The 23,629-nt window shown below is 30.6% G+C and overlaps 5 protein-coding genes across 8 annotated transcripts; 3 read left to right on the top strand and 2 right to left on the bottom strand.

Annotated features, from left to right (window-relative positions):
• The first annotated feature begins 1,621 nt into the window (after positions 1 to 1,621).
• Positions 1,622 to 3,335, top strand: LOC123295592 (alpha-ketoglutarate-dependent dioxygenase alkB homolog 4). The gene is made up of 4 exons (XM_044876997.1): positions 1,622 to 1,928; positions 1,992 to 2,117; positions 2,481 to 2,968; positions 3,129 to 3,335. The coding sequence occupies exons 1-4, from the start codon at positions 1,827 to 1,829 to the stop codon at positions 3,310 to 3,312; spliced, it is 900 nt and encodes a 299-aa protein (XP_044732932.1). The 5' UTR covers positions 1,622 to 1,826; the 3' UTR covers positions 3,313 to 3,335.
• A 1,003-nt stretch (positions 3,336 to 4,338) lies between these two features.
• Positions 4,339 to 6,121, top strand: LOC123295758. The gene is made up of 2 exons (XM_044877204.1): positions 4,339 to 4,551; positions 5,185 to 6,121. The coding sequence occupies exons 1-2, from the start codon at positions 4,404 to 4,406 to the stop codon at positions 5,865 to 5,867; spliced, it is 831 nt and encodes a 276-aa protein (XP_044733139.1). The 5' UTR covers positions 4,339 to 4,403; the 3' UTR covers positions 5,868 to 6,121.
• Positions 6,122 to 7,364: 1,243 nt separating this feature from the next.
• Positions 7,365 to 14,282, bottom strand: LOC123295753 (CD63 antigen-like). Of its 3 annotated transcripts, none has more exons than XR_006535167.1 (5): positions 13,931 to 14,282; positions 9,618 to 9,806; positions 8,598 to 8,990; positions 7,760 to 8,056; positions 7,365 to 7,715 (listed from the first exon to the last, which is right to left on the bottom strand). XR_006535167.1 is itself a non-coding variant. In XM_044877197.1 (4 exons), the coding sequence occupies exons 1-4, from the start codon at positions 14,006 to 14,008 to the stop codon at positions 7,877 to 7,879; spliced, it is 840 nt and encodes a 279-aa protein (XP_044733132.1). In that variant the 5' UTR covers positions 14,009 to 14,282; the 3' UTR covers positions 7,741 to 7,876. The 3 variants fall into 3 exon arrangements, 1 of the variants encoding a protein (XP_044733132.1); XR_006535168.1 differs by having other exon boundaries at positions 7,366 to 7,522; positions 7,824 to 8,056; XM_044877197.1 differs by lacking the exon at positions 7,365 to 7,715 and having other exon boundaries at positions 7,741 to 8,056.
• Positions 14,283 to 15,356: 1,074 nt separating this feature from the next.
• On the bottom strand, positions 15,357 to 18,843 carry LOC123296280 (piggyBac transposable element-derived protein 1-like). Its single transcript, XM_044877742.1, has 4 exons — positions 18,505 to 18,843; positions 18,208 to 18,448; positions 17,125 to 18,042; positions 15,357 to 15,390 (listed from the first exon to the last, which is right to left on the bottom strand). The coding sequence occupies exons 1-4, from the start codon at positions 18,818 to 18,820 to the stop codon at positions 15,357 to 15,359; spliced, it is 1,509 nt and encodes a 502-aa protein (XP_044733677.1). The 5' UTR covers positions 18,821 to 18,843.
• A 504-nt stretch (positions 18,844 to 19,347) lies between these two features.
• Positions 19,348 to 23,202, top strand: LOC123296702 (CD63 antigen-like). 2 transcript variants are annotated; one of them, XM_044878296.1, is made up of 6 exons: positions 19,348 to 19,366; positions 19,682 to 19,779; positions 19,843 to 20,031; positions 20,336 to 20,506; positions 21,698 to 21,925; positions 22,425 to 23,202. In XM_044878296.1, the coding sequence occupies exons 2-6, from the start codon at positions 19,717 to 19,719 to the stop codon at positions 22,488 to 22,490; spliced, it is 717 nt and encodes a 238-aa protein (XP_044734231.1). In that variant the 5' UTR covers positions 19,348 to 19,366; positions 19,682 to 19,716; the 3' UTR covers positions 22,491 to 23,202. The 2 variants fall into 2 exon arrangements, with proteins under 2 accessions (XP_044734231.1, XP_044734230.1); XM_044878295.1 differs by lacking the exon at positions 19,348 to 19,366 and having other exon boundaries at positions 19,588 to 19,779.
• Positions 23,203 to 23,629: the final 427 nt, after the last annotated feature.

Raw genomic sequence — 23,629 nt, 5'->3', positions numbered from 1 at the left:
TAAGATAACATTTTATTAGGTCAGAATGTGATTTTCAATCACTATTCAATAAGTTAAACCGCGATGTATAATGAGCGAGACTAAACCGTTTGCCCGAACTAAGGTGCCTTTGAATTTTTGACGTCCCATGTGGTAATACGTTATGACCAAGGTTGAAATTCGTAGACCAAGATGCCACGTCCAACACCGTGCAAAATTAAATAGGTTAGTTAAAAAATTTCAGCGCAAGAGTCATCAAGAAAATTTTTCATTTTGTTTTGACAATTTTGTGTTGACAAAGAGACAAATTTGGCACAATTTGATAAAACATTGCGATAATTTCAAAATCGATTCTTCAACTGAATCAGTCTGTATATTAGAGCGTTGAGTCTGTTATGACGCGAACCTAGGCTTCCGCAACTCTATGCCGTATTGATCGCAGATATCGCTCATGGTTTTGAAAATTTTCCTGAACTCTTTTCCAAAGTTTTCTCTACTTTCAATCAAAATCTGTTTCGCAGCATCAGTCAGTTCGATAGCCTCGCCCAGGTATTCTGTTTAAAGTAATCGACTACAAGACAAAAACCAAAGAATATATCGAGAGAAAAATATGCATGGATATATATGACTACTCAGTGGAAATGCGTTTCATAAATGGGTGAATTTACAGGACTATATTCTCAATCTTTATGTGAAGAGATTCTCAATGGGATGGGTTTTGGCACCCAAAAAATTTTAACGTTATGGCAAGGTCGGTTTATGATTCTTAAAAGTTTGTGGAAATAAATTAACAAGTCTACCTGACTTACCCGAAACTTTGCTATTTCTTTATGCGTCTATAATAATAATTTATTCGAAACTTTTATTTGCATAAAAACAATATTAACAAGTGAAAACAAACAATTGACTGTGTTCATTACTCTGTCACATAACATATACATACATGCCACACATAACTGATAGCCATAACATACATACTATTCAATTTGCGCATAATTTGTGCACTCGCGGGTAAACAGTGATGTTTACTAAAAAATGTTTCAAACAAAAGTTGTTTATTTTTTTATAAGGAACATGTTTTACATTTAAACGTTTGTTCTATCTCTAACTGTTTACACTATGGGTCCTACGGACCCAAGACCCAATTGACCTATGTTGCTCATTTACGAACTTGACCTTACCTTTTACGTCCTTAGCACGCTATAAAATTTTCAACTTGATATCTCTTCGTTTTTGAGTAATCGTGATGACAGACGGACAGACAGACAGACAACCGGAAATGAACTAATTAGATGATTCTATGACCACCTATATCAAGAATTTGTTGGTAGCATCATTATTTTTAAGCGTTACAAACTACGTTGATATGTAAGTTAAGTCAGTCAGTCAGTAAGATATTATTTATAGGATTTGTTAAACATTACAGCATTTATGGTTATACAACTTTAAATTTTTGAGTGTCAAATGCTACAAGTCAAGGTGATCTATATCTTCATTTGAATGTCGCAATGATCTTCGGAAAAGATTCCCAGTTTTGACTAGAATGAAGAAATCTCAGAAAATGGATTTATCGAAGATTCCCATGATTCCACTTTAACTTAATGTAAGTCTGTGAACATAGACCAATCTTTTATCTATTTCACTGTGACAGATGCATAGACGGTTCTCTTGTCACAGTCAGTGATTGTCACATTTATGTCTCAAGAATATAAATAAAAAATGTGCGATTAAAAAAGTAGCATTTTATAATTTAAAATTATGATTTAATTTCAAAACAAATTTTTTATTTGTTAAGTCCTTCAATTTTAAGAAAACATAATTTTTAATTTCTAACCTAAAAATAAATTATGAATACGAATAGAGATTGTGGATGTAAAGGATGGAATTCCTGTTTAGTATGTGAAAAGCAGTATAATTTACCCCCAAATTTAACAAAAACCAAAATTGAGGTAGGGTATACCATCATTTTTTTCTGCAACTACTGTAATTTCTATATGATTTTCACAAACTAGGATTTGGAAAGTTATGTTTACTGTCCTTGGTGTAATCAATTATGGCCAGGTTGGGATATGAATTTATATCAATCGCATCCTCAACATTTCGGCATTCCAAAACGATTTCCAGGTGTTTTTATTGATGTATGTTTACCATCAATTCAATAGACAATCATTGGGAAACTCTAATATCGAATACTATCTATAATCATTCTTTGAGTAAACTAATTTTTCTAAACGTCCCGATTTTAAAGAGTCTGTTCACATATTTTTCTTGTTTGAGTAGCTCTTGCTTGATAACTAGTTTTATGCAAAAATTGAAGATCCGTTGCGTGTCCTTCATGTAGAAAATTTCACTTAAACTTTCGGCGAAAACCGATTAACCTCAGGCCTACTAGTGTTCAAAAGTATCAGTGTATTCGATTGATGAATTTCCCAGCGATCGTGTCTTGAAATTAGTCTAAAGTAAAAATTTTTTCTTCTATCAAGACAAAACGTGTTTTTTAGATGAATTTTCTAAATGAGAATGAAGAAAATTTTTTAATGAATGGTATTGATAATATGCCATGGGATTTATCACAAAGTGGACGCAGAAAACAAAATTTTGGTCCTAAATGCAATTTTAAAAGGCAAACATTACAATTGGGCAATTTTAATGGTTTTCCGAAATTTTCAAAATTTGTACAAGATAAGTTTGAAACAATACCATTATTACGTAATTATCAAACAATTGAACAATGTTCGTTAGAGTATACGCCAGATAGGGGGGCAGCTATTGATTTACATATTGACGATTGTTGGATCTGGGGGGAACGTATTGTTACTGTAAATTTATTATCTGATTCTATATTAACGTTAATTAAATATAATGGTAACGAAAATAGATATAATTTAAATTGTGTAAAAACTTATCCGCCGGTTATTCCAAAAGATGAGGAAGATTACAAAGACTTAGAAAGTCTTAGCACGTCTGTTATTAGAATACCGATGCCGAGGTAAGACCAGGTGTTGTATTTCAGAGAATCGTTTCACTGAAAGAAAAGTTCATAGCCGGAGACTTCTCTTCACCTTCGAAGGCTGTAGATTTTTCTCTCAGAAGGAAAATTCTTGAAAAAAAATTTGATTGGTAAAATTAATTTATAATTTCTGTTTCAGACGATCTTTATTAGTTTTATATGGAGGTGCAAGATACGATTGGGAGCATTGTGTTCTTCGTGAAGATATTCTAGAAAGACGTGTATGTTTAGCGTATAGGGAATTTACCCCACCTTATTTATCAAATGGGTGTTATGAAAATGAAGGAACTGTTGTAATTGATAGAGCGAAAAATTTCTTTTAATAAATTTTTTTATACAAATACAATTAATTTTATTAATTATTTCCTTGTCGATTAAAATGACCCACCTTGTATAGTAGAATTATCAAATCAAGGTCGTAGATAGATGGAGATATCACAAAAATTATTTTTGGGTTTTTCTAAATTTTGTCAAATAATTTTCTAAAGTAATTTTGACACAAAAAATTAAATAATCGGGCTTTCTTTGCGATTGAACGAGTAGTGAGATATTGAGTATAATCGTAAACAAAGGTTGATATCCTGAAAAAATTTCTTCAGTCGATATCTTAGAAACTTATGGTACAATCGTTTAATAATTAAATGAGTGTTTTTCGATATACTACAGAATCGCTCCGAAAGAAACACATTTCGTATAGAACTTTAGGTGATACTTCTTGCTTAATCAATAAAAAAATCCCATTTTTCAATTTTTTGGTTCTACATTATGTCATATATCAAGTTTTATCACATTCCAAAACAAAACATTTTTTATGATCTCGATTTTTCCAAAGGTCCCGTTAAAAAATCTAGAATTGTTTTTCGTTTTCAATATGTGTGAAATTAAGATTCTAGAATAATTTTAACCCAATAAATATAATAATCGAAGGAAGGGTGGTATGCCGGAGAAATTTTAGTTGATATCGCAAATCCTTTTGATTTTCTTGTACTTCTGTCACCAAGCGACAAATATAGAAGCACAACGCGACATAATTGAAGAGTAATCATTGGTTCTTTAGCGTTTCATTTAAGTATATTAAAGGCTGGTATAGATGTCGTATGTGAAAATATAGTATTTAAATATTAGCTTATTTACATTTTTTAATTAAAAATAATTTTTAAATAAAATTTACTTCTATATTAAAAATTTATACATTTGGTATAAAATTTTTACAATTTTTCCCTAATATTTAAAGTATAATTCAATACTTAACTATAGTGTAAGCCAGGCTTTAGCGACATAGGTGGCGACAGCGTTGCGGCAACTATGTATGATATACGACAAAATTAACGTCACCGACGTGTCGCGATAATCATAAACCTATACTCAAAATAACTTATTTTGATAGGATATTTTGTATAATTTTTTATTAATAATGAACAAATACAAAATAGATAATGAAGTATTAATTCAAGCAATACGTGCTCAACCTCAATTATGGGATACAAGACTTAAGTCATATAGTCACAAATCGGAAAAACAAATTGGTTGGCAAGAAGTCGCTGATGATGTCGGCTCTACTGGTAAGTAAAACATATTAAATACTGATAGTAATTTAGGTGGTAAAATTCAAATATTGAAATTAAGGATGGATTAGAAAAAAAATGTATTTTTAAATTAATGAAGTCAATAAATTAAAACTTAATTATTTAAAAATTTATATTTAATCTATAGGCGAGTTCTCTTTTTATATTATCAATATAAAAAGACAAGCTTAAACTATGCCGAAGAATTATGGTAATATCTCGTCGTAATTTAAAAAATCAATCGAAATCACCAGTGGTATTATTAGATATTTTATAGTTAAGACTTACTTCTCAAGTGGCCATGCATGGATATTGCGACCATTTTTTAATTTTACGCAACCCTCCTTAAGCCTTTTTCTTGGCCTACTACATCTTTATAAGAATTGCCGGGCATACAATTTTAATCGAGCCTCCATGAGAAACTCATTCATATGCGACGTTTTCCGCTTACGTTATTATAATTTTTGAAAAAGCAATAATATATCCATTAAAATGTTTAAATTCAATTATAAAAACTCTTAGCTAAAAACGGGAAAAATCTGGACGGAGTATCGAAAAAAAAAACAATCCTGTTCAAAACGGGAAACACCATTATTAATAAGACATAAAAAATTTACAATTATTTTTCAGTCTCTGATTGTAAGAGCAGATGGAAAACTTTACGAGATTCTTTCATTCGCCAATTACGAAATTTGCGTCGACAAGGGGTGCCGGATGATTCACTCACATCACAATGGGTGCACTTTAATGATATGTTATTTTTGAAAGATGTATGTACTACTCACGGTGCCACAAATAAATCAATTTTCTATCTACAAGACGAATCGAATGACTCTGAAACAAAATCACACAGTAGCTCATCGCAGCTTAATTCCACGCAAAATATCAAAAGAATAAAATCTGAACGAAAATATAACGATGACGAAGAGGATGAGAGTTGTGATGATCAAATTGATGAATTATCACCTATCATAAGAAAGCGAATAAAATTAACACCTCCAAAAGTTATACAATCAAATTCGGATCCATTACGTATTTCAACCGGTGATTTGGAAAAGAAAAAAATAGAAATTTTACAAAAAGATAGTACTAATTCACCAGATTATCATTTTTTAATGAGTTTATTGCCAACATTAGAAAAATTACCTAAAGAGAAAAAAATGTTGATCAAAGTACAAATGTTATCAATGCTATACGAAGCTACATTTGGACAACAAATGCCGTCAGATAATTTAAATCGATCATTTAAATCGATTTCATCAGCGAAATCAAAAAGAATTGTAGAAGATTTTGATGATAGCATATCGACCTAAATGTGAGATTTCAGATGTTCGTAAAATAGATTCAATTTTGAATATTTTTTAGTATTATTGAGCCAAAAGATCTAAATTAAAACTTTAACAACAGTTTATACGATTTTACTTGGAATACGAATCAATCTACTCCTATTATTTCAAAAACGTTTCTCTGCACAAAAGTTACTTATTGATTACTTTAAAATGTTGTAACAGGCACAAATTTTCGTTAAACTGTCTCGAGTTAAAGGAATTTTAGCGTATTCAAAATTCATTAATTTTGGTAAGTTAGTAGGAGTTTATATTTATGTACAAATTTATGTAAATAAGATTATATTTTTTTAAAACGTGTTGTTTTATTCATTAAATAAACCCATCACCCGATTTGATGTTCAGAATGATGTAACGTTCACATTGGAAAGGTCCTGAAAGGCGCAGTGACGCTGTAACCTGCCATGGGGAAACAGTGAAGTTTAAATCCGGAAATGGTTCACTGGCTATATATTGCGTAAAGTACAACGTCTAGAATCCATACTAATCTCGGGATGTCTGCGGAAAACAACATCTAAGATTCTTGAGGTAATTCTGCACCTTTTGCCAACTGACCTCTTTGGGAAGAAATGCGCAACAGGTGCGGCTCTCAGGATATATTTGGTCTTACCCTGGATGCACGGATCTTTCGAAGTCACTCACTTTCAAGATCCATCGACTACGTTCTACCCGCTACTAACTTCGTGAAAAAGTTCTCATCTCAGTTAAAATACCCTCCAACCAGGATTGGGATGAGAACTCAGTTAATCCAAAGGGCGTGGTATTTTATACCGACGGATTTAAGTTAGTGAGGAAAGTAGGTTGTGAGATTATCTCTAAAAATCTAAATTTACGGAAATTTACTGAATGTGAATTTTTAAGACTAAGCACTATTTTGTGTAGGGACATTACTATCTGTTAGAGTGGGAAGGAGGAAGAAACGATGTCTCATCTTATTTGTCATTACTCAGCTCTTGCAATGGGGGACGATGAACTCAGTTGAACCAACTTCAGCCTTTCTTTGACATCTCCGACCTGAAATCAAAACACTCCTGCTGATTTTGAACACCTTCAAATGGTTCAAGGAGTATAGCCTATGGGATGGACCAAACCTTTTTTGGTATCACAATAGACCCTATGGTGTATGTCCCACCCCAGAACAGCCACTCTAACCTAACCTAACCTATACATATAGTGTTCAACTAATTCTTGATGTCATTAAGTTGATTAATTCCTTTAGCCAAAATATAGAGATCCCTTTGATGAATTAGAAATTTTATTTAATTTATTAACACAGGTTATTGCCGTTTCATTGTAAAGCCGAAGGTAGAATTAATTTGAAATAAATATTTTTGAACAATTTTATATAAATAGTATTAATTTATTTATTAAAAATATTTATAATTACATTATTTTATACAATAAAATATATCCATCATTTTATTAAAAACAAGATTAAATTTTAAATATTTTTACAAATTTTGAAGATAATATCTCAAAAATACATTATTGAAGTTTTGGACTGAATGTTAGGACACATATATCAACATAAATGGAAAGGATTAGCCATGTTTTTCAGTACAGGTTATATATCTATGTTTTTTAGTGTTTTCAGCTACTCCTTTTCCATGCGTGTATAAGGTCTATAATTTTAAAAAATAAAATCTGGAAATCATATTTTGATTTGTTGATGGTCTTACACAACTTTTATATATTTAATCAAATAGAGTTTCTTTCGATTTTTAAGGCTTTTCTAATTAACATGGACTTTATGGCAAAAAATTAAAAGAAACATATCTATTGTTCCGAAAATAATGATCGAAAAAGTCAAAACACCTACATATGCTAAAATAAAATAATGATCGAAAAAGTCAAAACACCTACATATGCTAAAATAAAGTTATATATATATATTTTTATAAGGTTAAAATTTAACTAAATTACCTTGGACCTTCTAGCCAAACAATCATACTTGTATTCACTAATTCTACAAAAATTTAAGCATCACTACTGGTTGGAGTGTACAAAACAGTAGTTTTTGCATTATCTGGTAATGAATACGTATAATTACTGGGATTAACAAATTGAGTTCTGAATGCAATACGACGAATTTCTCGTTCAGTTTTTGCTTTTCGAATCGATCGTCCAAGTAACCATGAGAAACATATTCCTAAGGCCTGAAATATAAACAAAATTTTATTAAATAGAATCATAATATATTCAAAATCTTAAGATCCTACTCTTATTCATCCATTAGAAAGGGGGTGAGGATTATCTTTAAGTATTTATGAAATATGATTCAAGTCTCTTGAAAAGTGATAACTGATTTCAAGAACCTAGGGAGTTGTTATTTTAGTTTAGTAGACGGCAGCTAGCTGTCTGAGTAGATAAATACTCTTCGGAAGTGGTTCTTAGTTCTATCAATTTCGCCACTGGAATTATGGCATAAATCTCTGTTTGACAATCCGTGCAGAATACTATGCCTGGGGAGTAAGTTTCTATTGCCTCTGTCTTAGAGCCATGTTTACTTTCAGGGTGTAAGAGAAATTTCTATCCCGGTATTTTCATAAAATAATCCTTTCTTTCGGGTTCTAGAATGGGCAAACTGGACAGTCTTCCAAAGATTAACAGAAGGTGTGCTCACGAGAATTAGACGTACTTTTAATCAAGCGGTACTCTTAATATATCATCCTTCCGTACTTGTATAGAGATATTTACCTGAACAAAAGCAACAGATAACGCCATACTAGCAATTAAATATCTACTTTGATATGCAGCAAATTTCAATTTTTCTAAGCATCCATCGGTACGACTGGGTATATCTCTAAGTCCACATGTTGGATTTTCACCTTCCATAATGTATCTGTAACAACATGATTGAGGCCAAGAATGTTGTGTAGTATTTTCCCAATCTCTGTAGCTATCAACTCCACAACAGTTGAATGTTTCATGAAGTAAATCCACTGCTTTTGCATCATCACCGCTCTCATGATAATGCTCTATAGATTCCCATAAAGCTTTAGAGATATATTCATCCATATTAGGAGTTACATACGCAGCAATGGCAACTGCTAATTCGAATATAAGAATTCCAGTTAACAACAATGAAAACTAAATGGAGAAAAACGATTTTAAAAAAAATTAAGGTAATTTTCAGTTTTATTTGAATCTAGTTATTTAAAATTTTTACCTTACAAAATTGGGATAAAAATATATCCAAATTGGAAAAGTAAATTCAATGGGCCGCAGATCTATTCCTAAAGATTGTATGTATAAATATTCGTTATGTCCTGTTAGACTTCTTACATAAAAAAATTCTCGCTAGCGGGATATTATCTATATCTTTCACGAGCCTCAGAAAATTTCGAAAACTGGTGGATATCTGTAATATTGTTAACTGTTAAATGTAAAAATCATTTTGTATGACATTCGATAAAACAACAAATTGACTTTTCCATTGTTATTCGGCGATTTTCTTGTTAACATAACAAAAAAACGACAAATTTCAAGTTAGTAAAAATTTTTGAATGAATAAGAACGTTAACGCAAATTTTCTTACGAATGGAAATCAAGAACAAACATACAAAGTCTCAACGACGTGGGAATGCAATTCATTCATTATGCCTTCCTTCGCCTTCTTACCTGGCCGCAGAATAAAATAGACCAGAAAAATCATTTAAAATCCGTATTTTGTAAGGTAAAAAGTTTTTCTTATCCTAACAAATTAAATTGGCATACCGTTGTCATCATGCATGTGCTCTCTTTAAGTGCGCCCATAAATCCAAAAAGTGATACAATTAATAAGATAAATCCAATTCCAATTAAATATACGGCTGGTGAAAAATATCCCACATCGTAAAATGTTTGGTAATCATTGTAGATTGTAAAAATTGTAGTACCAACCGATATTATTAATAATGCTGTAATCTGGAATAATTATTTAATTTAATTAGAATTGTGAACACTCTATTTATCTGGACATTGAGGACATAGGAATTGAATGATCCTTATACTATCAAATATTTGACAAATATGTTTGGCAAATAATTCCATCAAACATTTTGTTTGACAAACATATTTTGTCGAACAAAATCAGTTTGTCCGGTTTATGTTATATAGATAAGAAATATTTATTTAGAATAATTATTTAATTAAATTAGAATTGTGAACATTCTATTCATCTGGACATTGAGAACATAGGAATTGAAAGATCCTTATACTATCAAACATTTGACAAATGTGTTTGGCGAATACTTCCATCAAACATTTTGTTTGACGAACATGTTTTGTCGAACAAAATCATTTTGTCCGGTTTATGTTATAAAAGTAATATTTATTAATTATTGTCTATGGTCTATGTGTCTTATTGGGTTCCACCTTTCACCCATTAAACAGAAGACGATATATATATATATCGCAGTGATCTGTTTGAGTTTGACTTTTTTGAATGTTAAATTCATTACTTTATGTTGAAAGTATCTAAAAAATAACGATGTTAGAGTATCCGCGCAGGTAAGAAAGAGAACGATGCCGAGCTCTCATATCATTTTCTCTATGGTACAACATGGAGATGCGGTAGCTCGACAGCATTCTCTCTCTTATGCATAGACATATTAGAGAACAGATTGCACCAGTACCTATGCTAGCCATAAATAGGGCACTCTTATGATGAATAGAGAAAATTCCCACTAAGATCACCCTCATTTGATCTTTATACACATAAAACGCTTTGTCCTGAATTAGTGATTGATTGATTGACTGACTTACTAATATAAGAGACCTGAAACTTGGAGGGTGTGTTCTCTATCTGACGTAGGCATGCGAATTTTCCGAAATTCTACCCCCAAGGGGGTTAAATAGGGGATGCAAGTTTTTATTAATATCCATCATTTTTGAGCCCACTACTTAACCGATTTTTTATATAATCAAATATATCTTAGACAAATTTCACTTCGGTTACTAATGGCTGGTAATGCTAAATTTTTATATGTAGGCATTTCGCCAATTAAAAAATATTGCATATAAAAATTTTTTCTTAATTAATTCCAAGGTTATTGAAAACAATTCGACTTTATATAGAATTGTTAGTTGTATTAGTGCTTATCAGTAAAATATATTACAGACCGGATAAAATTATTGGCCATATGTAATATAACCCAACATTGTGTGTCATAAAAAGGGCTCCAAATATTTCTAGAAAAAAAATTATATATAATGATATCTCAGAAACTCTCGATTGCTATTTTCTTAAAGGGTAAAAATCAGGAAAATCACTAAAAATTTTATGTTTCGTATAGGGTTATCTTGAGCCAAAAAATTCAAAAATTGAGTGGATAGTTTTTCATTCCATTTATGGTCCGGGAGCGTAATGCAAAATCCCTTGACTCATCGGTAACCGGCTCAAACTTTGTCATAAAGCGGCAATCAAACCCATAAAAATAATAGGCTATGGCAACCATGCCAGACCGAGGGAGGTATAACTTCACGTGAAAATTACCCGGCTACCTTATGGGTAAAGTTGGTATCTCAATATGGCATCACAAACCCCCCTCCTCCCCCCGTCTGGTATGATTGCCATAGCCCATTGTTTTTACGGGTTTGATTGCCGCTTTGTTACAAAGTTTGAGCCGGTTACCGATAGGTCAAGTGACTTTGCAGTCCACTCCCGGGCCATTACGAATTATATCCTACAGTATCATTTATTACAATTATTATGAAACGAATCGATCGGGAGCTTGGCAAGCTGTTTGAACGTGTATGAATCAATCGTTCTATAAACAATTGTTGTACACTTTGCGCAAATTTTTTGATCGTGTACTGGGTCTATGATATATAAACCAAACAAGATTTTAATTAATACTACCACAAAGAGCATAGGATAGAGGAGAAGCAGCCCATATGAGCTAATGTAAAATCGTAGTATACGAGTTTCAGCGCCTCTACCGAGTCAGGCTTTCAAACTTAATAGTTAATAGTCACCCCCGCAAAGTAGTTAAACTTAATAGCCATACCCGCAAAGGCCGACAAACTTAATAGTTGATCGCCTCAGACTCCAGATGTCACTTATAATTATACTTCTGCTTCTTGTCTATCCTATAGTCTTTGTACTACCATATAATCTTGTTTGCTTTTGCAAGGTACATTGACCTGTATATGATCTTAAAATATTTATATGCCTTAGCTACGTTTAATTTACACTTCGACCGTTTTTAAGAACCACTTTGTATGTTATTTCATAATCTTATTATTGCGACGTGGTTATGCAGCTGGAAGTAAGCGGTTAACGATTTTTATTTATATATTTAAATTATCTTTATTTTGGTATTTATCGCAAGCATTGTGGGACAGCCTTAGAAATGTCTATTTAAAAAGGTTTGTATTTTTTAATTCACTTTTTACGAAAATTTTCAAAATTCTATTTCATCTTTAGGAGGCCTTGAATAGTAGTTTCAAGTTTGTAAATAGTAGTTCGGAAATGTGCTTTTCCTACGAAATGCACACAATAATTTTTTGGAAATTGTTAAGGTAGTATAGCCGTATCGTGGATCAAAACAACTACTTTTTTTAAATTAATTCAAAAGATCATAGTTTCATTAGTTGAGAGAAAAACAATTCGATTTTCGTCCCTTTCCGTGCAAACCCAATAGAAAATCATAGAGAACTAAAGCCAGAGGTAGGATATCCGACACCTGATACTATGATCAGAGGACTCCAAAGTACTCATGGATGTGGAATACACACGCAATTAAAATTTCTCAGCCCCCTTGAACGAGAAATCCCCGGCTATGAAAATTATCGTAAAGGAAAAAGTCAATTATTCACTAATTTGACAACAGGCTCTTAAATTTCCAGCCGATCTGAAATGACTGTCAATACTACGACGCGCCTAACACATAATTTTAAGCCGTTTTAATCTGTAATAATTTAAACATTTATTTTTTATAATCATATCGTAAAAAAAAACTTGTGAGCATCAGACCTCCATCACTAGAGTCATATTTCCCCACCGTTATAGTTTGTTTCTTATTATACAATGAAAGGGTATTTTTGTCTTTTCATGTTTTTGAAAACAAGAAGTATCTACATAAAAGTGTGGGGACGGGACTGAAGAGTTGTAACAAACAAAAGGCATTTCTTTGATTTCCTTGAATATCAGCTCATTTGAACCATAGGGTGCCGCTGAAAATGCTCAAAGGTAGCGGAAAACAAATAAATTTATAAATAGATTGTCCTTTAGTACAGTGCATAGGTCTATGTTTTCGGGGAAAATACTTCTAATTATTTCATTATTGTTAAAAACCTTCAATCAACAAAATTTATGGCTCAAAAAATAAATTTACTTTTCTTTAGTAAAGAAGCGATTTATAACTTAACTGCGTAATTTAAAAAGGAGATATTCATCAGTTTAGGCAATTGTACATACATTAATGTGATGTCTCTTTTCATTTGTCAAAATTAGACCCTTTTTATTTTTGAAATTTGGTGATTTGAATCCCAAAGTTTACAGGAAAGCAAATACATAATGTTAAGAGGGCAAAAACTGAAATATTGAAGTAATTCGCTATGAATATGCGCCTACAATTAAACCCATTGTCATGAAAGTCTCGTTACCTCTACAATACAACGTTCTGGTATTATACCCTAAATCGAGTCCTCGACCGAATTTAATGTAAAAAAGCTCTCTTGGGATTTATTTTCAAATATAATTTATATCTCAAAGCCCAAAGAACGCAATTGTTGGATAAGTCTAGTCCAAAAATTTGAAAAAAATTAGTTGATCGATTTGTAATTTCATAAAAATAAATTGCGAGTTCATGATTTATTACAAAAAAAAAAAATTAATCTAGAAACGTATATTCTAGATTTAAATTTAAATTATCCTTTTGTTATTCTTTCCAAGACACAAATTTTTAAATACAAAACTTTCAAAAACTTAGATCATTATAACCTACACAAATATATGATTATTTGGATTTCTTTTAATTAACGGCAGATTTCCCAAAAAAAAAAAAAACAAGGTCAAATTAATAATATAACTGCTCATAACTTACCACAAATGCAAAATTTGATAAACACAATAAATATTTAATACATTTCATACTGATCGTTTTCTCTTCACCCGGCCCCATTTTTTTTTCGTGCAAACTTCAAACTTTTTCCCGAATATCAATCAACACAAAGAGTTTACACTGTCAATATGGTGGTAGTTAGATTTTTTTCGAATAAATGATTGACGTGTAAAATTTTATTATTTTAAAACCAAGATAACGTTTATCAATTGGTATAATAATGTTGTCGTTTTTTTCAAATAATGTTATTAGCGCGATATGCTTGGTTCGGTTTGCGCATATGAACAACCAAACACCTGTACACATGGTTTACATGTTAAAACATAACTGGTTCAGTATATTATTGTGTTTGAATATTATTGTGCAATCGTGAACACATTGATGATTCACCAAAAAGTTTATAAATTATGAGGAAAATTTACAATTATTGTTATTATTTACAATTAATATTTTATTGAGGGATTTACAATTAATGGTTAACACTCAGCAAGAAATGTTTGAGTTTAGAATAATTGAAAAGATTGTTCTATGAAAAATTCGTTATTGGTACGTCTCTATTCTCAAAAAGAGAATTTTTTTTCTGAACTTTTAGTCCAATTGTTTCGAAATAAAAAAAGAAATATGAAAATAATATTAAAAAATAAATATGAGTAATAATTAATGCTTCTAAACCTCAGGAAATCATTTTTAATACTTTCTAAATTATATTTATAGATAGGCAATATTTATTACATTACAATAGTAGTATTTGCATATAAATACTACATTTTATGTAATAAACTATTCGCGATTGCAAGATACGGTGGCGCCGCGCAGCGAGGATTAGTGAAACTATTATAGAGGATTTTGAGTTTTGACAGCTACACAAGTGCTGAATGTTTTTGTTGTTGAGATGGAAATTATCAAAAATGAAAAACGTTGTGGTGTTCCCCAGTGTGGGAAAACAAGATCTACAGGCGTCAGTTGTCGCACAATGTCGCAAAAACATGCTTGCACTTGCTTCCCGCGCCCGCTTTGCAAGAACAATAGCATTAGATTTTTTTGTTGTCATTGGCTACAAACACTTTGATTTAGATCTCATGAGGTTTCTCGGTGATGTTCGACGTTTGCAAACATGAAGATTTGATTAATAAACAATTATTTTGCTTCGATTGGATACCACAGAAAAACAAGTTTTTGGAACGAGAAAGCGCCTCTCCTTCCATCAACGGCCTTACTGATCCACCAAGTAGATAAAATATATCACCAATATTAATATCCAGGGCTTTCTCCATGTTAAAAAAACAAATAAACAAAAAAAAATGCAAAAATTTATTTTGACAACTTGAACGAAAATCCTCTATATCGGCCATATTGCATTGACACCAGAGCCATCTCTAGGTAATTTCGTTCGCCAATAATCTGTGTACTACATTGTTAATACCAGCATAGTATATTCACCTCTAAAAATAATATTTTTATTGTTTGTCTTATTCAATTCTAGAGAGGAAACTGTCATATGTAAATAATAATGATGGTTATATTTTAAAAATAAACTATTCCAGATCTATTTTAATACTCGGAAATAAAATTTTGCAGTGTATAAAAATGTAGCTGAAGAGAATTAAAATATACAGGGTGTACAAGCTATAAATTAATATTATGATAAAATTATTATAAATACAAAACCCTAGCAAGAACAGCTGGTTATGCTAATAGATATATAGATATGTACTAATTTCAAATAAGAAATTTAATTGATGGAAAAAATTTTTAAGGTAGTTCTTTCCCAACACTGCAGTCAAAAATTATTGGCTTATTACCCATACGTACGTTCTTGAAATATTACTTTCATAACCGTACTACCTTAGCTCATTAAAGTCTGATTAATGTTTATTTAAGATTGTGGTTTTAATTCACTTGGGATTTTTACTCATCCGGTTTTTTTTAATATACTAAAAATGGATTAAAATGATTCAATGGGTGTGGTTTTTAAGAAGAAGAAGAGAATCAATAAGACAGAACTTGTATTATAGCATGCTTATAAAGGAAGAAGTCAGCAAGGTCTTTGAGGAATTCTTGGAGATCTAAAAAATTTTCTCGAGAATTAAAAAAAAAAAAAAATAATATTAACTAGGACTAGGACTAGAACTAGGACTAGGATGGATACTAGGAGATATATAGAAGTACCTTCTTGGGAACTGTGATTCACTTATATAAGGAGGAAAAGTTATCATCCCAACTTTTACTATTCTAAAAAATTTAGCCCAGATGTGAAATTTATCCTAATACTCACGGGTACCGAAAGGAAAATCATGTAGGGATTCTAAGGATTTACGATTTGCAAGGAAATAAAACCTTATATAATCGAGTTTTTGTTTTTAACAGATAGAGGTGAAGAAATAATTTGTACCTCCCTTTTCACTCTAGAGAAATTCATCACCTGACTTTTGCTCGTTCCGTGGTTCCTGTATACAAATATACATTATTGAGAAAACATTGTTCTTATGAATAATTTTTTGAGCATCTTGAAAGGGCACTTGAAATCGGTATTTAACACTGAATTACTGTCCTTAGTAAGGACTCCTTACTAGCATAGATAAAATATTGCCTACTATGTAGTTTAAAATATTTTGAAAGAAATAAGTTTGAACTTTGAAGTTGAAATACTCTTACGAAACATATTTTTATATTGTATACACAGTATACTAATTTGATTACAATAAACAAGCGCCATTATTTAACTCAGTACTCACAAGTTATTGACGTTTTTAACCCTTTAGCTACTAGTGGTACTTATCAGTCCTGATTTTTACTACCTCTGAAACCCCAGCATGTGAAATAATGGAAATTTTTTGGTGCTGCTTGATGTTTTGATATCTCGAATAGTTTACGAATACGGATTTCTTTAAAAAATTCAAAAATTATTTACCAAACCGGAGATAAAATTTGGGTACTTCAAGGTACCACTAAGGGATTCATACAACAATAAAACTCAAATTATTTAAATTTCAAAAATAATTTAATATTTTCTTATTATAATCTTTAACAATCGAAATAATTACCAATAAATAAATTAATCCTGGTGGTAATGAAGGAAACAATTTTTTTCCTTGTTACAGCATAAAAAAATTCCACAAGCTGAGCACTTTGAAAAAGGTCTTGATTGTATTCCATAACAGCGGCACTGTTCACACCTTCCTCTTTGATTCCCAAATCGTGCCCAATGAGCACCTCTATTACTTAGTCGTAAGTCTTGAGATACCGAATAATTATATTTTCTCTTTTGCGGACGATTACCATAGCTGATGCGTGAATTTGACAATCTTGATGTAGAAGGTAAAGTAGCACCTTTTACTGCTAGTCCATTTGTGACAGCTCTACGAAACTCCAACACGCTCATTTTAGTTCGAGCTTGGCAATAAATTATATATGCATTTATCAAAGAAATTTCTATCATTCCAAAAAGTAAACGGTGCCACCATTTCTTAGATCTTCTGTCTAAATTATATAAACTGCGTAGATGATCGGCTCGATCGACACCACCCATAAATTTTCCATAATCGCATATTACTTCGGGACACTTTATTGGATGTTTTTCCCCTTTTTTATCTCTTCTTTCTACTGTAGTTTCTTTACTACCATTATAATTTGAGGCCAAGAGAACTGGTCGATTATCCATCCATTTACAGAATGTAATGCCTGTGTTACTTGTCTTGTGATCGAAATCGCCTCTTTTCATGTGCTTATCATTAATGGTAGGAGGAATACCTTTTCTATTTTGTCGTATAGTGCCGCAGGCGAAAGTTCCTTCAACTTTCAATTTTTCCAACAATCGTAACGATGTGAAGAAATTATCGAAATAAATAATTTTTTGTTTCCCCCAATGCTCTTCAGTCATTTCTAACACAACGCGTTCACCTAAATTGTAATTTTCAAATTTTTTGTCAACTTGACCGGTTTTCCCTTGATATACATCGAATTTCTTTACGAATCCACATTTATCCGCCAAGATCCATAACTTATAACCTCTTTTCACAGGTTTCATTGGATTATATTGTTTAATCGTGGATCTTCCTTTGAAAAGGATCATGGCTTCATCTACAGCCAGCTCTCTTGAACCATAGTAATAATGCTTAAATTGTTCGTTCAAAATGTCTATCAAAGGCCTTACTTTGTATAGTTTATCATTACTATTTGTTATAAATGTATTGTCGTTGATATGAATATTGGAAAGTATCGTTTCAAATCGCGTCCGTGTCATAATATTCCTTACAAACGGAACGTCATAATCTTTATCGGTTGACCAATAATTTTTAATGGAAGGTAATTGGTGATACCCCATAAAAAAATTCAATGCAAAGAACGATAAAAGTTCATCTTCGGTAAGTTTTAAGTTTTTATTTTTTTGGGTGGCATATAAATTCGATTGGAAAGTTATGTGTTTTATTGCAGGACCCATTACCTTTATAAAAAAATCAGTGGGTGTCTCACAATCGGAAATTTCGTCTAAATTTACACCTGCAAGAGAACAGAATTTCAATACATACTAAAATATTATGATGGTTACCGTATACCTTCTGGCAAATAATAAGGACCAATATTCTTATCTTCTTCAATTTTTTTCCAAGTCCTGCATTCATGTAAAATATTTGTAATATCTTGTAATGTAGATGGTACCGCAGGTCCCATTTCAATATCTAATTCTTCGTCTTCATTAAACATGTTATCTAAATTTCTTTCAAAAACATCCGTAAAGTGATCAGTATTATTATCCTCCTCCTGTTCAAAATCATCCTCTTCATCGGTTTGTTCAGATAAATCGAATGGAATATCTTCTTCAAGTATTCTTATTAACTCATCATCAGTCATAGCTCTATTTCTCGAACACATTTTCAATTACTGTACTAAAATCGATTTATTTCAAATACTATTTTATTGTTTCAAAATAATATCATAACAATGCTTACAAAAGCATTGTACTTACTTAATGGTACTTACGAGTCCAGTTTATATTTTTTGATATTTAAAGATGAACAATTTAATAAAATAAAACTATTTTATACAGGCACATTCAAAACACATTAATTATTAATAAAAATCCACATATTTAATTAAAAATTCAAAATTATACCTGAATTTTGTTCGATAATTTACACTAAAATACGCAATTATAACCTTTGACAAGAACTGAGTCTCAATTAGTGTAAACATGCTGTTATTGCAAGTTTTTTCAAGTTTTTGAATCATAATCCGTATAAGAATACATTAAACTTTAAAGTACCACCAAAATATCTAGAAATAAATATTGTTAATAAGTTTTACAGAGAATTCAAATAGTCGGTACACTGAAGTACCACTAGTAGCTTCCTAGAGAAACAGTGTCGGTAGTTAAGGGGTTAAACGAAAATACAAAATCGTAGCTGTCAAAACATTCAGGTAAGTAAACACACGATTTATCAGTTGAATTAAACTTATTTATGCCTCATCTTTATCTGCATAAACTTGCACTCAATCAGCTTAGAATAAATAATTATTTATAATTATCATTTTTCCTCAACAGCGCATTAAAAAAAATAAGTTGATTAGGCTAAATAATAAGTTATTTTTAAAGTGAGTCATCGTCACTTGATGTGATAAAGTTATTACTTATTATTTCGCAATATTGAGAACTGAACTGATCAGACATTATTAATTACAACTGTACAAACAAGTTTTTATAATAATTCTATTCAAGTTGTTATTTTATTTTAGATCCACATAAACGAAATATACAAAAATACATCAAAATGGTGTCGGGAACAATGGCTTGTGTTAAATATTTATTATTTTGTTTTAATTTACTGTTTGTGGTAAGTATTTTTGTATCGATTTAATCGAATTCAGTTTATTAAATTAGAGATAATTGTTTTTAGATATCTGGAATAGCAATTCTATCAGTTGGTGCCATTATTGAAGCCGCATATTCTAAATATGGTGACTTTGTGGATGCAAGTTTATCGAAACCGGCATTAATATTAATTATTGTTGGTGTCATTGTTTTGGTGGTTGCATTTTGTGGATGTTGTGGAGCTGTTCGGGAAAATCAATGTATGATTAGAACAGTAAGTTTTTCAAATATTTTTTTCGAAGTTTATAGAAAATATTAGGGTAATTGTATCTTTTGATATGGATGGGGAATTCATATACTGATTTAAGAGGGGAAAAATATATATTTGACAAGCAGCCTTAGTAAGTAAGCACCCTATCAAGTGTACAATGTCTTAACTTGATTGACTAATAGCGTTCGGTCTAAACAAAAATATTTTAATTTTTTGATGCAATTTTAGAGAAATTTTCTATCAAAATTTTTTTAAAGATTATATGGCTTCTGCGTGGGATTTAAAAAAATAAAATTTTTGTTTTCAGTTTGCAGTATTTCTAATCGTAATATTTGCATTGGAGTTAGCGGCTGGTATCGCTGGATATTTACGAAAGAATGATGTTGAATCAATGTTGGAACGAAAATTCAATGAGACAATGGCTGACTATGAAAATAATACCGAAATTCAAGAATCATGGAACGTACTTCAACACGATGTATGTATTTTTTATTTATTTTTTAGTATACATTTTTTATCCTTGCTTTTACCGTTTACAATTGACCTTGCACTATTTTTTTCCCAGCAGCAATAAAATGTCAGATTATATTTTTAATTTTTAAATATATCTTTATAAATGAAAATTCATGTGTTATTCTGATGTATGAGCTATAAGTTTTATTCAAATTAATTCATTAGTTTTTGCGGGAAAGCGAAACAAACAAACATCCTTACTTCCATTTTTATAATATATCGGGATTTTTCCCCCAACAATCATTGAAGTAGGTAAATTATTTTCCAAACTAATAGATGGCCCAATCATTTTAGCAAGTAGAGCCGTCTGAGGTAAGACATCATCTTAGAACTAAAAATAGTAAAAATTTCTCAGGGAGTTGCAGATTTGTTTTAAAATAAAAATGAGGCACTACAGCTTCATCATAAAACATTGGTTAGTTTAGTTTTTAAAATCGAGGTTTTCAGACAATCCTCTAAAGCCTCTAATACGTCCAGAAGGTTCCAATATACTTTAATGTTCGGTTGTTGATTTAGTATCGACGGTCAATTTTCTGCTTCGAAAATGCTGTGTGTATTTCAAAAGAAGCTCCATTTTTGAGGTACGGAATCCCAAAAAATTTTTAAGTTTTTTTTCTAAAATATTCATAATTTTATTTATAAACTAATATACCTTGTTATGTTTTTATTTTGTATCCATTATCGTTGATGGTATGGAGCTAAATTTCCACAGCCATAGAATTTCCATTTTAATATTAGAATACAACTTTGTATTATTATTTTCTTATCACTTAGATTGATAACATTTTAAACCTTGAATAAGTATTAAAGGTCATACATATGGTTGTTAATTATTGATTATTGATATTGGTTTTAATTTATTGTAGTATTATTGTATTTATTCAAATTTTCCATATTTATTTTATTTACAACTTTTAAATCCAAAATGCATTGCATAGGCCTAAAGCTAGCTTATCTTTTTTTCAATTTTTTACAGCATTGCGACAGCAATTTTTGTAGGCCCTGCTCTGTTGCCGGACTATCAATGTATTCAAGGATTGTTTGCCTAAGCTGTCGGACAATCTTTTCTTTTCCTCCTTTCAATTTTTGGAAAACATTTTTCTTTATATTTCTCAAAATAATGTCAAATAGATAAATTTTTAATTGAATCTTACAGTTTGCATGCTGCGGTATAAGTGGTCCAGAAGATTGGAATAAAGTGTTCCCAAACAAGACTGAATTACCATTCACATGTTGCCGTGATATGCCACGAAATAGCTCCGAAAAATGTACAATTAATTATCCAACTATTGTTAAAGATGGATGTTTTGAACATTTAAAATCATTGGTCATCACAAATGCATACACTCTTGGCGGCGTTGGAATTGGAATTGCTCTGTTGCAAGTACGTATTAAAATTTAGCATTCTTAAAATTATTTGTGCCTTTTTTTCTAAGGGATACTTAATAAAAAGGTAAAATTTTTTTTGTCTCTAAATTGGATAAAACTTCGATTATAAAAGGAAATTTTGATCCCAAAATAATACAAAAATCGGATTCATAAGATGATTGAATGCGTAGTTTCTGAGATATAGTCCTAAAATACTATGTAAGGGTCGATTTCAGGCATTTTTCAGAAAATATTTGTATAATAGTAAAATGAACTGGATTTTCATAAATTTTATTAGTGCACAAAAAAGAACCAAAATCATTTGACCATAAAGAAAAGCAAAAATTAAGTTCATTTATTCAAAAATTCTACGTTCTAATGACGTTAAACTTCAAATTTTCTAGTTTAAAATACATATATGAACTTCTAAATAAAAAAAACAGAGAAAATTATGATATCTGAAAATTAGAGGACAAAATATTGAACTTAAACATGAATTTTCTTTTTTTTTACAGTTGATTGGTGTTGTATGCGCATGCTCTCTAGCACATTCTATTAGTCGTGAATATGAAACTGTTTAGAGAGTGGGAAAGAGAGGACAGACGGAAGAAAGGATACGGAAATAAAGTAAATCATATCATCACATTTTAAAAATAATCAAATCGATTTAAATTTAAGAACGCATTTTGATTTTATACTCTTTTTTAAAAAACGATGAAACTTATCTGATAAGTCAAAAATTATAATAACATTAAAATTTAGTAATTTTTACTAATTATAATAATACCCTTTCAGTGCTGTAAATTATCCTTTCAAATTGGTTGAGTTCTTTTATTCGAAACGGAATTTTTCCTCCTATCCATGCCTTGTTACAGGACTGATTCCTCTTATAGGTCTGGAGCCAGATAGTATTTGATAATCATTTTAAAACTGCTAGAAATTTAAAATGTTATTTTTAAGGTATTTTTCCTATTTGCAAATTTTATGAGCCATGATTTTTCCTTCATTATGTCGAATATTGCGATGAGTATTCATTGAATCATTCATTGGGGTTGAATTTTCTATACATCCCCGAAATAGATATTCTTTTGGAAAATTTTGGTATTTTAAAAAGACGTTCGATGCAATCCTTCATTTTGAAATATCTGCTAAATAATGCGTGGCTCTAGACCAATTATTAAAAAAAGGCTGTTTTATCAAATATTTGTAATTGCAATTTTAAATGTGTAGAATCTCATAGAATGTTCGATTAATAAAAGGGGTAGTTTTAATCAAAAAGTTGCCCAAAAGTAATCGTGTTTTTTAAGACTTTAAATGTTTCCCCCTTTTTATGAACGTTACCACCAACATGACCACCCCTCCTAAATGTTTGCAATTTAAATCTTCCATTTTTTCTTCTAGAAGACTAATAATTATTAATAATATAGTGTGCAATTGTGCGTATACCATTATAATATTTTCACGATTTTATTTTCTTAAATGATCGATAAAAGTATCGTGTATCGAATATTATTAATAACAATTATCGTATCGATTTATATACAACAGAAGTTTATAATAATAAAAAAAGTTTGTATTTATATTTATAGAATTTAATAAAATTTTTTTAAAAATAAATTTAATATATTAATTGTCTTTGAAACAATAATTGTTAAAGAAAATGTTTTCGACTGTACTGAAAAAAAAATTGTCAATAATAATCTTTGTATTCAAAATTTGT

The sequence above is a fragment of the Chrysoperla carnea genome, chromosome 3, assembly GCF_905475395.1.
Source record: "Chrysoperla carnea chromosome 3, inChrCarn1.1, whole genome shotgun sequence".
Lineage (NCBI taxonomy): Eukaryota > Metazoa > Arthropoda > Insecta > Neuroptera > Chrysopidae > Chrysoperla > Chrysoperla carnea.
This window is presented reverse-complemented; position numbering and strand designations above follow the sequence as displayed.

What these genes read in the sequence shown, in the direction of transcription:
- LOC123295592 (XM_044876997.1), top strand. Translation starts at nt 1,827, where the DNA reads ATGAATACGAATAGAGATTGTGGATGTAAAGGATGGAATTCCTGTTTA. An exon ending in TAACAAAAACCAAAATTGAG is followed by an intron (nt 1,929 to 1,991) that starts GTAGGGTATACC and finishes TTCACAAACTAG; the next exon opens with GATTTGGAAAGTTATGTTTA. An exon ending in ATTAGAATACCGATGCCGAG is followed by an intron (nt 2,969 to 3,128) that starts GTAAGACCAGGT and finishes TTTCTGTTTCAG; the next exon opens with ACGATCTTTATTAGTTTTAT.
- LOC123295758 (XM_044877204.1), top strand. Translation starts at nt 4,404, where the DNA reads ATGAACAAATACAAAATAGATAATGAAGTATTAATTCAAGCAATACGT. An exon ending in TGATGATGTCGGCTCTACTG is followed by an intron (nt 4,552 to 5,184) that starts GTAAGTAAAACA and finishes ATTATTTTTCAG; the next exon opens with TCTCTGATTGTAAGAGCAGA.
- LOC123295753 (XM_044877197.1), bottom strand. Translation starts at nt 14,008, where the DNA reads ATGGGGCCGGGTGAAGAGAAAACGATCAGTATGAAATGTATTAAATAT. An exon ending in TATCAAATTTTGCATTTGTG is followed by an intron (nt 9,807 to 13,930) that starts GTAAGTTATGAG and finishes TAATTATTCCAG; the next exon opens with ATTACAGCATTATTAATAAT. An exon ending in TATCTGTTGCTTTTGTTCAG is followed by an intron (nt 8,057 to 8,597) that starts GTAAATATCTCT and finishes TTTATATTTCAG; the next exon opens with GCCTTAGGAATATGTTTCTC.
- LOC123296280 (XM_044877742.1), bottom strand. Translation starts at nt 18,820, where the DNA reads ATGTGTTCGAGAAATAGAGCTATGACTGATGATGAGTTAATAAGAATA. An exon ending in TCCTTATTATTTGCCAGAAG is followed by an intron (nt 18,449 to 18,504) that starts GTATACGGTAAC and finishes GTTCTCTTGCAG; the next exon opens with GTGTAAATTTAGACGAAATT. An exon ending in GATAAAGATTATGACGTTCC is followed by an intron (nt 18,043 to 18,207) that starts GTTTGTAAGGAA and finishes CTATGGTTCAAG; the next exon opens with AGAGCTGGCTGTAGATGAAG.
- LOC123296702 (XM_044878296.1), top strand. Translation starts at nt 19,717, where the DNA reads ATGGTGTCGGGAACAATGGCTTGTGTTAAATATTTATTATTTTGTTTT. An exon ending in ATCAATGTATGATTAGAACA is followed by an intron (nt 20,032 to 20,335) that starts GTAAGTTTTTCA and finishes TTTTGTTTTCAG; the next exon opens with TTTGCAGTATTTCTAATCGT. An exon ending in GGAACGTACTTCAACACGAT is followed by an intron (nt 20,507 to 21,697) that starts GTATGTATTTTT and finishes TGAATCTTACAG; the next exon opens with TTTGCATGCTGCGGTATAAG.